The 15,862-nt window shown below is 36.5% G+C and overlaps 2 protein-coding genes across 2 annotated transcripts; both read left to right on the top strand.

Annotated features, from left to right (window-relative positions):
* Positions 1 to 1,441: 1,441 nt before the first annotated feature.
* Positions 1,442 to 6,154, top strand: LOC106920935 (uncharacterized). Its single transcript, XM_014992283.2, has 2 exons — positions 1,442 to 1,718; positions 3,263 to 6,154. Exons 1-2 carry the CDS (start codon positions 1,517 to 1,519, stop codon positions 4,399 to 4,401), a joined length of 1,341 nt encoding a protein of 446 aa, XP_014847769.2. The 5' UTR covers positions 1,442 to 1,516; the 3' UTR covers positions 4,402 to 6,154.
* A 1,272-nt stretch (positions 6,155 to 7,426) lies between these two features.
* On the top strand, positions 7,427 to 14,299 carry LOC106920934 (uncharacterized). Its single transcript, XM_014992282.2, has 2 exons — positions 7,427 to 8,061; positions 9,758 to 14,299. Exons 1-2 carry the CDS (start codon positions 8,058 to 8,060, stop codon positions 11,278 to 11,280), a joined length of 1,527 nt encoding a protein of 508 aa, XP_014847768.2. The 5' UTR covers positions 7,427 to 8,057; the 3' UTR covers positions 11,281 to 14,299.
* The last annotated feature ends 1,563 nt before the right edge of the window (positions 14,300 to 15,862 follow it).

Raw genomic sequence — 15,862 nt, 5'->3', positions numbered from 1 at the left:
GTTTGTAGTTTGACAGATTTTTAGCAATATTTTTCATACTTTGCTATTTTGTTATGGTGTGTAACCATAGCAACAGAATCTTAATTCGCAATGGTCAATCATGCAATGAAGACTAGTTCTCAAAATAAACATTTCAAATTAAGATGAATAATCAGCGGTTGGAATTAAACTTTAACCTGGGAAACCTGGGAGTAGTGATGGACTCTGACCTGAACCTTCAGAGCCACATTAAGACAGTCACAAAGTCGGCCTTCTGTCACCTGAAGAACATCTCCAGGATTAGAGGACTTATGTCTCGGCGCGATCTAGAGAAACTCATCCATGTGTTTATCTTTAGTCACATTGATTACTGCAACAGCGTCTTCACAGATCTGACTAATAAATCAATCAAACAGCTGCAGCTGATCCAGAACGCTGCTGCTCGCGTTCTCACTAAAACCAGGAAGATAGAGCACATAACACCAGTTTTAAAGTCCCTACACTGGCTCCCTGTAGCTCAAAGAACAGACTAGAGTATTGTTGTTAGTTTATAAATCACTGAACGGTTTAGCACCACAATACATTAAAGATCTGTTATTGCTGTACCAACCGTCTAGACCCCTCAGATCTTCTGGTTCTGGTCTGCTCTGCATCCCCAGAACCAGAACCAAACGAGGAGAAGCAACATTCAGTTTCTATGCACCACAAATTTGGAACAAACTTCCAGAAAACTGTAAAACAGCTGAAACACTGGGCGCCTTTAAATCTCAACTTAAAACCCACATGTTTAGAGTTGCTATGCCTAAATTAGGATTAGAGTATGGGTTTTGATGTCTTTGATGTTTTTAATGTTTTTATCTTTACTTTTTATCTATTAATTTCTTTTCATTTATCTTCCTCACTGTTTACGTTTTAATGATGCACAAAAATTCGTGTAGGACGGCGTAGTCCTATAGCGCAAAAATTACGTGTGACAGGCGAACGGTGCCTGGTGCTGCAAGGTACAAGACCTTGCCCTGTCCGGCGGCAGGGCCTGGATATCCCGTGTTAAACGGATGGCGGAGTCCGGCGACGACAGGCGCTTAAGTTCCGTGACAAAAAGTGTGATAACGACAGAAACGTAGGTGAATTAACGAGACGTTAAGAGTCCGAAAAACCTAGAGGTTGGAGTCCTTGTCAAACGGTGTTTTTAACTAAATTCCCAGAGGGTAGAGTCCCAGTTAAACGACGTTTAACTTAAGTCCTAAAAGGGGCGCGGGTTTTAATGTTTTTATCTTTTCTAATCTTTTTTGTTCTCTCAAAATCTCTTTCTCACTGTTTATTCAATGTCACATGCTGTTTTTATTTTAATTATGTAAAGCACTTTGAAATGCCTTGCTGCTGAAATGTGCTATACAAATAAAATTTGATTGATTGATTGATTAACATTTCTAGTTCTTACCAGCAGATGGCGGTAATGAGTAAATGCGCTTCTTCCTAATATCCAGCACACAGCAAAGAAGAATTTTCGGCCTCTTAGCAGAGTTAGCTTTACAATATGTCTACTGATGCCTCTGCAGCAACAATGTCTTTATCCCAGTCTCTGAGAGACTTCATCAAGGAGCGACTGACCGCTGCTGCTGAAGAAATATTCACGGAGTTTGATAAAACCATCGTCCAGTACGAGGAACAGCTGGATCGCCAACGTAAACTGCTTGATGTCAGCTGGAAACCTCAAGTAACCCTGCAGAGAATAAGAGGTGCTGCTGTTGTTCTATTGATCTTAGACGTGCAAAGAAGTATAGTAGGGGAGATCTTAACGTTAAAATGATTATTTCAGAAGCTAAATGAAAAACGAAGCTGAAAGGAATCTGAATTTCAGGTTAATGACAAGATCGAGGTGATAATTTTATGGTGGTGGCTTGTTATTTCGTCCTTTTGCACTATGTGTTTTTTTGTTTTTTGTTTTGTTTTGTTTTTTTCTGGGCGAAAGATAAAATATTGCGGTATTTTTGCACACTGCCTGCGTTCACGTTAGAAATTAAAACATACCAATGAGACCTCTGTTAACATGTTAATATAACCAAAAATATTGAATGATATATTAATTTCTAATACACTGAAGCGTCTAAGCAATTGACTTTTTAGTTCTTGCTTTCTGATTTCATTTACGAGTTCAACTGCTATAGTTATTACTCTAAAAGTTGTACATATATTTATTGCAAAATCTATACCCCTCAGTCACTAAGTTTATACTGTTGTTCAAAGAAAGTTGTTTTTTGCAGAACAATTCTTGTTAGCATAAGAAATGCACAATCTCCAAGACTCACTCAAATAAATTTTTGTATTTGATGAGACATTTTTAAAATTGTAGTCTTATTAAAATGGTAAGATCAATATGTGCCACTATTGTTTTGAAGAAAAAAATCCTTATTATCACGGATTGATTTCACTTTACCTCAATTTCATGTCTGTTTATCCTGTGTTCTGTTCTTATTGTCATAAGCAGTACAAGATTTCTCAAAATTGTTCAAAATGTGGCATCAAACCTATGCACAATTTCATAATTGAACCCAAGGGACTCCTGTCAATTATAAAGCTCAATATAGTCTTAATTTTATGAAGAGAAAACTGTTGATGAAGTCAGTTTCCACTACGTGTCACTTAAAATTTTAATTTGTGTTTGCTGTGAAATTTCTTAGTTAAAGTAGGGGTGCGGCAATTGTAGTTTTCTGGCCGATCTGTTGTCTGAAATGTTGCTAAACATAGCAAGAAAGTCGCTGAGTTGGCAACTGTTAACTGTAAATGTGTAGACATGACATAGTATGTGGCCTAGTCTGTCAGTCAGGCTGCTCTCATGGAGGGAGCAGAAATGGACACTACTGATTTTAAGGCTTTGCCTAAAAGATAAGATAAGATCGGCTTCATGAAAGTATAGACTGATCTCTCAAAATTAATAAAATTGGTGCACTCCTAAATTCAAGTTATCTTTTTGTTTTGTGGTCATGGGCCACTTGAAATCATTCTGAGGGCTACAAAATATCCTCTCAACCTACAGGGTCACACTTTACAGTACCCATGGGTCAATTCTTTCTAAAAACATCTTTAATTGAATGCAGTTTATAGAACTATTATTTTGTAGCTCTTGTTTTTATTTGATCTTATACCCATCCAATCTGCAATGCTGTAACTATTGTGACTCACTTTGGTCAGTTGAGGTTGTTAATAAAAAAAAAAACTTTGAGGTAATAAAAGTGTTGTTATATTTGCATTATTAAACATTTTTATCCTTTTTTTTGTTTAGATGTTGAGCAGCAGGAGGTACGGGAGGAGAAGGGAGTTCATCTTAACCAGGGTTTCTGCAACAAGGGGAGATGCATAAGTTTGGACCAAGAGGAAGCAGGATTTCCACAGATAAAAGACAAACAGAAGGAACTAACTCTCCAGCAGAAAGAGAATCAGGAAGATCCAGAATCTCTACAGATAAAGGACGAACATGAAGAGATAGAATCTGTACAGATAAAGGATGAACACGAGGAGACAGAATCTACACAGATAAAGGATGAACACGACAAACTCTGCATTAGTCTGGAGGAAGAGCTTGAAATCAAACAGGAGACGGATGCCTTTGTTATAACTCCTTCTTACGAAAGAGATAATGGGGAACCAGATCCAAGCAGCAACCGGCTTCAAGAGAACCAATATGATGAAATAATTGATCGTGAAAACTCTGAGTCAAATGGAGATAAAGAACTGAAACAAGATAAGAGATGTCAAAAAACTGGAGGTAGGCATGACAACATAGACAACAAAAAAGTAAAAAAACAGAAGAATAAAGAGACAAATGAGAATCTGTGCTCTTGTAATGTTTGTGATAAAGTTTTAGCCCGAAGTTATTTGTCTGAACACATGAGAATTCACACAGGTGAGAAGCTTTTCTTGTGCACGGTCTGTGGAAAAAGTTTTCGGCAACAAAATCATTTGACTGTACACATGAGAACTCACACTGGGGAGAAGCCTTTCCCCTGTGTGATTTGTGGAAAAAGCTTTACCCTGCAAATGGTCTTGACGAAACATATAAGGACTCACACAGGTGAGAAGCCGTTCTCCTGTCTAACTTGTGGAAAAAGTTTCAGGCATAGTGGGACATTATCTCAGCACACGAGAATCCACACGGGGGAGAAGCCTTTCCCATGTTCAACCTGTGGAAAACGTTTTAGTGACAAGAGAAATTTATCTCGACACATCAGAACTCACACAGACGAAAGGCCTTTCTCGTGTCCGACTTGTGGAAAAAACTTTCGTCAAGGAGGTCATTTGACTGTACATATGAGAACTCATGCAGTCAAAAAGTTGTACTTATGTGAAATCTGTGGTGCTTGTTTCACTCAGAGCGTTGACTTGACGGATCACATGAAAACTCACAAAGGTAAGAAGGTGTAATCTTGTAGTATTCTCAAACAGTGATGAGATTTGTGGACTGATGTCTTCAAAGCATCTGCATGTTTGTTTGACCTTCATGTGGGTGAAGGTCTGACATTTGCTGACGTGTCGACATATTTCATATTTGTACATAATGGATCATGGCAGAAGTTGACTAACACACGGTTCTGGGAACTTTCTAGATATGAACATTTAGCTCAGTCCATTTGTACAATCGTATGTCTTGTTTAAAAGCAGTTGGGTCACAAACCAACAAAGATGAGCCCCTCTCCATGTTGCCTGTGGTTATTTTGTAAAACTCCGAATCATGCCAGAAAGATTTCAATTTTTTTTAATCCGCCCAGTTGCACCATTTTTGTGAAAGATGCAACTGTAACCTTAGACAGAACAAGTTAAATGTTTTGCACACATTTTTGTTGGCTGTGGAATCTCCTACAAACATTGCCGGTGTACTTTATCTCTGACCAAACAAAAAAAAACACTTATGCCTCTATCAAAGGTGTGATGGAGAAATTTTGTGGAAAAACTCATGCCGCGATATACCTTGAAATCAGTAACTCCCGTTGCCTATTCTCTTCTGCCCTGAGTAGGCTACTACTTTCTTATTTTATAAGGATTTTTTTGGCTGTGCTGTCCTATGATAGTAAGTTTGTTGTGGTAGAGGGGCAAGACATACAGCAAAGGTCAACAGGCCAGGAATTGTACCTATGACAGCCACGTTGAGGACTGAGGCCTCCATACGTGGGTATATAATTCTGCCTTTGCTTGCTGTACTTTACTAAGTAAATTGGTATATATAGCATGAATTTGTAAATAGTTTTTCTATAACTGTTATATATTGCCCTGTCTTTAAAGAGACTTTAAATTCACTGTCTCCTGACTTTACCCTGTACATATTATTTACAGTATATACAGTATATCTCAGGATAATGGATACCATATGATTTCATTGTTGCATTGGGTCTTTGAGTAAAGAGATGATTTATCGGGTTTTCAGGCCAAATCCACCTCTAAATAAGCACTTGCACAGACGGTCACGCTGAAATCAAAAGGCATTTCTTAAAGAACTGTGTCTGTCAGACGACTCTGGGAGGAAGAAGGATGAATCCAATGTGTAGGATGATCTCATTAATCTGATAACAAGAGGGAACAGTTTGTCTCCAAAGCATAATGTGTGTAAAACTGTTGCTGTGAATTTACAAAAAGTAAAAAAAATTTAAAAAAAAATCCTAAACTATGACCATATGTTCACTTAGAGCCTGTAGTTCTTCCCAATACACCAACAAATTAATAAAGACAAATGTACGAACAAGTTTACATACTGGCCTTTTATCAGAATCTCCAAGCCAAAAGGCTTATTTGGAGCTCTAATCTGATCCTTTTATGAGTTTTTGATATCGTGACTCTCATGCATGGTATAAACTAAACCTGAGTGATTTACTCCTGACATTGCTTGGCAATTTTTCAACAAGTGTCACAATATGAATGTTAGATCTGTGGGAGAAACTAAGAGTTAACAAATTCATTATTTCATAACTGTTTCCCTTCCTATCTTCTTAATTTTATTTTATTTTTTTACTAATGACTCATAATAAAAGAAAATATGTTTTACTTGCAGTGTCCTGCTCACTTAGTTTCCATCAGTTGCTTGAATAGCCAGTTTAGTTGATATCCAATAAATGCACTTTATGTAAAATAAAGATGTTTGCACTGTGTTTTGTGAAAATAAATGGATGTTTTCATTGTTGGTGTATTCTTTTTAAATTTCTTTAAGAAATAAAGGCAAAGTAGTTTTTCCTGCATTCATCTGCTCGGTGTTTTGCACCACAGGTCCTCCATTATTTTTCCAACAATACTTTAATCTCTCAATCTAGTTGACTTTAGTTACAAGCTATGCTGGAACACAAAAACTGAGCAGCTTTGCATATCTGTCATAAAGTGTTTGAAAGTATAGAAAATTTTATATAAAGTCATGTAAATGTTTAAAAAACACCAAAATTATAAGAATAGGATGTCAGTGTACAGATGTATCCTCAGTCATGGTCTGTGTGCTCCAAAAATGTAATACTCAACACATTTCATGTCAGTTCATGATTTTTTTCTTCATCCAGTAACTTGAAGATGTACCTAAATACAGCCACAAATAAGAAAATGGAAAAATCAACAAGAATTAGGTGTGTGTCTGTTTAAACATCAACACTGAAAAGGTGTGCCATGTATTTGTATTCAGTCCCCTTTACTCTGATTCCATAAAATAAAATCCAGTGCAACCCTTTTCACCCAAATGTCATCTTTGGAGTAAATAGAGTCCACCTGTATGTTTATGTCTGTATACATACAACTGTTCTGTGAATATTAAACAGCATCATGAAGACCAAGACCACCAGCAACAGCCAGGTCAGAGGTCAAACTGCAGAGAAACTTAAAGTAGATTTTGGTTATCAGACAAATTCCCAGAAACTGAAAATCTCTCTGAATAATATTAAATTCAAAAATAAAGAGTATGGCACATCTAAAAACATGATTATTCTACGACAGTTTTTTTTATTACTCTGAGAAGCTGTGAAGACACCCATGGTGCCTCTGGAGGAGCTGCAGAGATTAACAGCTAATATGTTGAACCTAGCCTACATGGAAGACTGACCAGAAAAAAACAACATTGTTGAAAAAGAAGTGCTGTTTGTGGTGTGCCACAACCCATCCAATGGACAAAACAAACTTGGAAAAGAATGTGCTCTTATAAGAAAGGAACAAATTACATTTATACATATATATAAATGTAATTTGTTTCTTTATATATGTATATAAATAGTATATGTATATATGTTTGTGTAATCTGTATGATGGCATATACACAAACACACACACAAGAATTTAGAATAAACTTAAAACTTAACTATTTTTTTTAGAAACTGTGGAGTATTTACTACCTAGACCAATACAACATTTCTTAGATTCATCCTTAGATTACTATCATTATTTAGAGACTGTGGAGTACTCACTTTTAAGGTAAGGTAAGGTAAGGTAGGGTAATTTTATTTATATAGCACATTTTCAGCAACAAGGCAATTCAAAGGAATTAGTTTAGTCACTCTTTAGCTTATTTTTTTCTTTAGAAACTGTAGAGTACTCACTATTTAGATGCAGAGACCAGAAGCCATCTTCTTTCACTAAATACGCTTTTACTTTTTTTTTACCTTGCCTTCTCTCGCTTTGTGTTATTTTCCCCACTAGGTGTCAATACTGAGTAAGAAACGTATGTTACTAACCTTCATTAAACCAAGAAGAAGCCTTGTTTTTTTTTTTTTTTTTTTTGTATGGTTAGCAGTGGTAGCTTTGCTATGTTGTGTGAGCTGAATATGTCTTTGTTCGGACCACCTTCGGAGTTAGCCTGAGACATTTGTACCTGCGTTGGCATGGCGGTCTGAACGCTGTCCGTCGTGGGACTCACTAAGGGATCATCATACAGTGACCCGATGTGACTCCATCCAAACAGGAGAGTTACCTGGACTGGGTTCTCCGTGAAAAATAACATAAAGCGATTGAACAGCTCTATAAATACAGTATGTTTTTTTAGCTAGTAGGTTGAGTTGTTGGAATCGCTCCCAGTGAAGTTCTCTCTGGATTTTTCTGATCAGGCGAAATCACGGGGCTGAATGGGTAAGTAATTTTCAATCCACTTTCGTGTCTTTGTTTTTATCGTTCTTAGAGCCGAGTGAAACAGCTGCAGTCAACGGGTTGTAGAATGACTCATACAAAGCAAACATTTCTTTATTAATTAATAAAGCTGTCAATTTTACGCAACATGTAAATTTAGGCGACGCTCGTGTTGTGTTGATATGCATTTTCCTGTTAGTTGTAGGAGGGCTGATCTCTGCGCTGTTGTTACGGATTAACATGCTTTCTTGTTAGACAAGTGTACGCCCACCATAATAAACTTTGTTTGACTTTGCTGTATGACACCCTGACTTGTTACCTGTCAGATCAGAGTTTGTTTGTTTTTTTCTAGCTTAATTTGAAATTTGGGCATGTATTTATTAAAGAAATTCATTAGAGGAATAAAAAAAACTGCTGGAAGACGCCAGGGTAAATTAACATTCTGATCAAAACAGTGGACTCAGATCACACACTGTGTATCACTAAGTGCTTTTAAAGTGCATTGAAATGTGGATATACATAAAAAGAAAAACAAAACATATTTTAATGGTCCAAGTAAAGTTCAGATTGAGACATCACTTTGCAAATATGCAAAGAACAATAGTACAGGAAAACGTCTTGTTAAATGAGCTATGGCCTGTTGATCTGGGCTTTCATGTAGATCTGATGACTGAATTAAATGAGCCTATCTCTGAACTGCAGTGCAATGACAACCATGTTGCTCAGATGATAAAATGCAGTCTTTACCTCTTTTACACTCAAAAGAGAGCACAGGTCAAACTACATGCCCAATTTCTTTACTTTTTCCTTTTTGTAGTTTATAACAATAATCAATTGCTCAAATGAGTGATGAATTGTAAAATTTTTGTGATCCAGTTGATTAAAAAATAATGCCCACATCTGGACCTTTTTCCAGCCAGAAGAGGGTGCCACTCGTCCTTCTTAAGCAGAGCCAGTTGATTCAGAAATAAAGATGGCGGTGCCATCACTGGACAGCAAAGTGAAACGGTCCAAAAAGAGTCCGGTGTGAGATGCAAAATCCACTTTATGTGATTCTGTTTAGAAATGTAAACACTCGACAAGCTCCTTAAGTTTCACCTTAATGGCGCTCATTCAGTCGTGCTGCATGGTGAAGCAGCGTCAACTTCTCAACCATACACAGCTGCTTAGAGGGGCACTTCAACAAAAAGGTAGAAGCAAGACTGTGCACAATATCACTCTCACTACTGATTGACTGTCCTGAGAGAAGAGAGTTACTGTCCACTTCTTTGACATTGAATGGACAGTAAACACTGTGGTTCTGAACATCTCTCTTTCATGAGGAATTGTGTCACATATTTTATTCTTTTCATCTTTTATTTTTCTATTTAGCAACTTTTTTGTTTATTCAGTCAGTATTTGATAACTGATACAAAAATCATTAAAATATAATGTACTTCTTTTTTAAAATTCAGCATTGAATGAAAAATGTAGCATTTCATGTTATGGAAAAAAACGGTCACTTATCAATTAATTCTTAGTCGATTGGTAAGATCAATCAACTTTAGATTAAGTCATTAATTGACAACTTGCATCTCTAATTTGAAGGCTTGTATTTTCTAATGCATCTTTAGTTGCATGAAATCACAAATGTGACTTTTTAATTCTTTATGCTGTTATTAACTAATTAGCCTGTTTTCTTTTCCTTTTGCCCGTTTAGAGCACCCACAGCATTGTGTCTCAAAGAAAGTGGAGGTTCTCACTGACCAAACGTGGATTCAGGAGAAAAACTCCAGTTTGGGTCAAAAAGACGCTCAATGGATGAAGGACGACCAGGATGAATTTGAACAAGTGCAGATAAAGGTTGAACAGGAGGAACCAGAACAAGTGCGGGTAATGGATGATCAGGATGAAGGAGAACTTCCGCAGATAAATTGTGAAAAGAAAGTACTACAAGTTCTTTTAATAAGTGAGAATGAGGAAGAACCAGAACTTCTCCTAGTTAAAAAGGAAATGGAGGAATCAGAACTTCCACAGATAAAGGATGAACAGGAGGAACTCTGTCTCAATCTTGAGAAAGAACAGCTTAAACTAAAGCAGGAGACTGATTCCGTCCCAGTAACTCCTACGTATACGGAAAGGGAACATAGGCAACCAGAAGTAAACCGGGTCCAACTGCATATCCAAAACCAGGAAAAGAAAGATTACACAGACCCAGGATCAAGTAGTGTGAGTAGTGAGTGTCAGGAAATCCGAGATGACGATGACAACCCAGACGGATCAAGTGTAAAAAACCACAAGAACGAGAATTTTTCTTCCTGCAAACTTTGTGGTAAAGTCTTAAGCCGTAATTATTTAAATGAACACATGAGAATTCACACAGGTGAGAAACCGTTCTCATGTTTGACCTGTGGAAAGAAATTTGTTAAAAAAAGTAATTTAATAGTTCATTTCAGAACCCATTCGGGTGAGAAACTTTTCACATGTTTGACCTGTGGAAAGAGTTTTGGCTCAAGTGGAAATTTATTTCGGCACTTGAAAACTCACTCAGGTCAGAAGCTTTTCCCGTGTATTACCTGTGGAAAAAGTTTTAGAGAAAGAGAAACTTTATCGCATCACATGCGGATTCACACAGGTGAGAAGCCCTTCTCATGTATTACCTGTGGAAAAAGTTTCAGGTTGAGAGGAAGTCTATTTCGACACTTAAAAACTCACACGGGTCAGAAGCTTTTCTCTTGTGTCACCTGTGGAAAAAATTTTAGAGAAAGACAAACACTATCTCAGCACATGAAAACTCACACAGGTGAGAAGCCTTTCTCGTGTACGACTTGTGGAAAATGTTTCAGGCAAAAAGAAACTTTATCTCGGCATATGAGAACTCATACTGGTGAGAAGCCTTTCTCGTGTTTGATCTGTGGAGAAAGTTTTAGGCAAAAAGGAGCTTTATCGGGGCACATGAGAATTCACACAGGTGAGAAGCCTTTCTCATGCGTCATCTGTGGACAAAGCTTTAGCCAAAAAGAAACTTTATCTCGACACATGAGAACTCACACGGGTGAGAAACCTTTCTCATGTGGGATCTGTGGAGAAAGTTTTAGGCAACGAGCAGCTTTATCTCGGCATATCAGAACTCACACAGGCGAGAAACCGTTCTCCTGTGTGACATGTGGAAAAAGTTTCAGCCTGAAAGGAGGTTTGTCTCGGCACTTAAAAACTCACTCAGGTGAGAAAAAGCCCATCTGATGTTTGAACTCTGTCTAGGCGGTGTTTTAAATCTGCTCAATGAGCACACTTTCCAGTCAGAAATAGTTTGTGCTTACAAATCAAACTGCATAGTTGTGAATTATGATGGAGTATTAAGGCCAGACTAACATTTTTTTTCCTATGAGAAGTCATAATAATGAGACAATGAAGTCACAATATAAATTATATAGGAATTGTAAAGTTAAGAGAAAAAAAAGCTCCTACAGTGTAATCAAACTCTGTAGAAGCAAGAACATGCGGTTCTTTCTGCAAAATCATTATACCTATATGTATTATAAATATTTTGCTTTTGATTCTGGTGTGGCAAATGATTTAGTGTTTCTTTTGTAAAACCAATACTAAAGTAAAACTTCACAAGTTGCTAATTTTAACTAGATTACTACTTTCCCCCCTAATTTTAAAACCTTATAATCTTAGTATTATGTTATTGTCTTATTACATCTCTATTCTTATTACAGCAGTTTTGTTCTTGTAAGCGTTTACTTTTATTATATGACTTTTTTCATATTTTTATTTTATTTTCATAACTTAGAAAAAATATTAGTCTGGCTCTAATACTCCATAGTAGTGCATTGAATTTTATAACCCAAAATGAAAGGGTTGAACATTTATGCTTTGTGCATATGTCGATGGAAACGTGTGTAATTAAAATATCTGTGTTATATAAATTTTGGACTTTTAAGTTAAAATGTGTAGTTTTAAATAAATCTTGCCACTTTGTAAACCAAAATGTCTTAATTTTTTATTTTTTTTATTTTATCATTGTACATTTGTAGATAAGAATTTGAGTTAAAAAAAAAAAGATTTGTACTGCAGAAAAACTGTAAAATTATTTAAAAATAATTACATGTTCCATTTTTTTTTCCAAAAGTCTTTTTACAACTAAAACAGTGTTGAACTGCTCTCAAGTTCCCATGAGATTGAATCTGCTAGTATAAGTGTAGATCAATATTTTCTTCCTTTCAGTTGATTGGTTAATCCAATCAGGTTACAGAAGGGACAAAGGAGATCGGAAGTCATGACTCCATGCTAAAACTGTTTTGATTGTATAATTCTTCTCCTTCGCTCCAAATATCCAGTTTTTACTCCTGCAGTTAGTTTGAAGTTGTACATGTCAGATTTGAAGTATATATTTCAGCTCCAATAATGTCATTTCACAAATTATAAATGGCTGAATTAATTTTTGAATTGAATGTCAACATATTTATCAATAGCATCACCAAAGTATTATACATTTTCACCTTTATTCATGAATGTCAGGCATGAATTAAACAACAATAAAATCACTTAGATACCCCCTGCTTTCACTAACCCTTGTATGTGGTGTGTGTGTGTGTCTCTGAGGTTTCTCTTTTACCTTTGGAAGAATGCTTAAATCAATCGTTATTGTTACAACCATACATCACAGGACTCTTACATTGCTCCAGCTGTAAAACTGGCACATATGGCATCCCTCCTCCTCCGTGCTTTATGTTTGCTCAGTTGAACTCAGGAGTGCTGAGTCACATGACAACAAAGGCAAATAAATGACACGTTGAGAAATAGACTACCGTTTATCAGTGTTGGACAAGTTACTTTGAAATAGTTTTTAGTAACAAATAGCAAATGACTTCCCAAAAAAGTAATCCAGGTGCTTTACTAATTTAGCTTTACTAAATGTAATTACTTATTTTCAAAAGTAATTAGTTACTTAATTATTTGGTTAATTTTCAAAAATCACTGCACAACCTGAGTATGCTGCAAACCAATACATTTCAGTCTATACTCTTTCTGCATATTGGATCATATAACATTTTATCAAATGAAAGTGCCTCATTTTAAAACTTGATTTGTTGCTCTTTTAACTTTGTACACATTACATCTCTAAAAATTGGATGAAAACACTTTCTGAGTTGAAGACGTCAGATATTTAAATCTATTCTCACTATATTGTAAGAAAATCAAGTCTGCCTTCTGTTAAAGCTGAGGTATGCAAGTTTTACAAATATCCATCCATCCATCCATTTTCTTCCGCTTATCCGGGGTCGGGTCGCGGGGGCAGCAGCTTCAGAAGGGAGGCCCAGACTTCCCTCTCCCCAGCCACTTCTTCCAGCTCCTCCGGTGGAACCCCAAGGCGTTCCCAGGCCAGCTGAGAGACAGTCCTTCCAGCGTGTCCTGGGTCTTCCCCGGGGCCACCCGGAGGTGTTCCGGGATGTGCCCGGAACACCTCACCAAGGAGGTGTCCAGGAGGCATCCTGACCAGATGCCCGAGCCACCTCAACTGGCTCCTCTCGACGTGGAGGAGCAGCGGCTCTACTCTGAGTCCCTCCCGGATGACCAAGCTTCTCACCTTATCTCTAAGGGAGAGCCCAGCCACCCTGCGGAGGAAACCCATTTTGCCCGCTTGTATCCGTGATCTCGTTCTTTCGGTCATGACCCAAAGCTCATGACCATAGAGGAGGGTGAGGACGTAGATTAACCGGTAAATCGAGAGCTTCGCTTTTTGACTCGGAGAGAAATACCAGGGCCTCAGAGAGGAACTGGAAAAGGCCTGGAAGGTGAAGACCACAGTGGTGCCTGTGGTCATCGGGGCCCTTGCACTGCAAAAAGTGAAATCTTAGTAAGATTAAATATCTTAAATTAAGTAGATTTTTCTTGTTTTCTTTCTGACAAGATAATTTTTCTCACCAAGAGGGGTTTATGCTAGAATATTTTTCTTATTTTAAGTGTTTTTGTACTTAATTATCTCAGTAAGATATAAAATCTTGATATTAAGAAAATATTACTTATTATGAGTAAATATGTGCTAGAATCTAGAATATCAATATTTACCAATCAAACTTCAAGTCTAGAACTTATTTTATATAAGTAAAATTTTCTTATTTCAAGCACAAAACGAGAAATCACTTGCTTAATGAAATGTCTCCGGATAATTAAAACAGACTATGTCCAAATGGAATCATTTGTGCTATTGTCAATGAAAAATAAAAAAGAAACATGAACTTGTACTCTTGTATAAGTTGGCAGAGTGTACTGGAAATTATTTAAACGGTTGTCATGTAACACAACAATTTCAGAGACCATATCAGTTTATATATCAAGATAATTCTTGGCATGTTTCCATCTGCTATGGACCTTCTTAATCTGATCTTTTTGATGCAAGATGTGGGACCTCTTACTGACATGTCATGAAATTTCTATTGATGTGTGATTTGAAATGTCTGGTATTCCACACAATGAGATTAGAATCAACAACGTTGATTAGCTCATTGTGATGATAAATATTTTAATTTTTGGTTTATATTTCAAATTCTCACTTTATAAGTTACTAATATTAGTTTGAACAATATTTTATTCATCATGTTTGTCACCCTTTTTATGACATCATACAATCCAAATGGGAAAGCGCCCAAAATGTCAGTAGTAATGTTCGATACAACAGATTTTCTTTCCAATCCAATACCGAGTAAAATTTAAGCTGGTATTGGCAATACAGATCCCATACTTTCTGCAAAGACAGTTAATTTGTTTCTTAATTAAATAAAAAAAAGTAATCCATATCTTGGCTTTATAAAAAGAACACAATGTACTCTCATGCACTCATTTTAAACTCAGAAGTACATTGCGACAACAATCTCATTTACTATAAGCTATTTTAATTCAGCAGAAATATACAAAATATGTGAAAATGGTGTTGCAAATTAAAAAACAAAGACAATTAGTAGAGTAATAACCCTACTAAATATATCTTTGCTTAATTATTAAAACTACTATAAAATGACAGCTGAAATAGCTCCATGTCACTTTTATAATCTGTCAACATGTTCATTTCTGAGTGAGCATCAGCAGCACGCTGCGCTTGGGCATTGCGTCCTTACACATTACACACTCACCAGGCGGAAGAAAAAGTAGTTCCAATTAACAACGTTTCATTTAGGCAAGATCTCAATAATTTAGTTACTTTCTAACGTGCTCTTGTTAATCTACATTATCTCAAATTACTAAAGTGTGGAAAGTATTGATCCTTGGATCTGACAATAGATTTTAAAGAATTAAGTTCTGGTATCGGAAGAATCGATATTTCAGTATCAATCCGCACATCACTAACGGTGTTATGCCCAGAAACGCATGCCTGCCCAAAATTGCATCCCCTCTCGCGGGAGCGCGCATCGCTCTAACGTCTCGCTTATTGACGAGAAAACGGACTGAAATATGACCGAAGAGGAAATTTTAAAGATATTTGTAACATTATCACGTTTCTTAACCATGTAATTCCTAAAATGGTTGATTTTATTTCGCAAATTACTTGAAATAAATACGGTTTTTACACCTTTATTGACACATATGAGTCGAACTTTTTTTCAGTCCGTGTCTGTTGAAAACGTTCTCCGCAAATGGTTTGAAATTCTCTGCTTTGTTTTTAGATACCATAACAGCTTAAAAGCATTACAAAACAGAGGTCCAATATGTAGAACATTTTACGTCATGCTTAACTTTCTAGTCTGTTAATGTAGGAGGGAATGCATTTTAATTCATCAGCCTGAAAATATTTGCATCCATCCTGTTGATATAAAACTTATAG

Source organism: Poecilia mexicana, unplaced genomic scaffold (assembly GCF_051168715.1).
Source record: "Poecilia mexicana isolate PSO_F unplaced genomic scaffold, ASM5116871v1 scaffold_9, whole genome shotgun sequence".
Lineage (NCBI taxonomy): Eukaryota > Metazoa > Chordata > Actinopteri > Cyprinodontiformes > Poeciliidae > Poecilia > Poecilia mexicana.
Note: the sequence above shows the minus strand (reverse complement) of the source record. Positions and strands in the feature narration are given on the sequence as shown.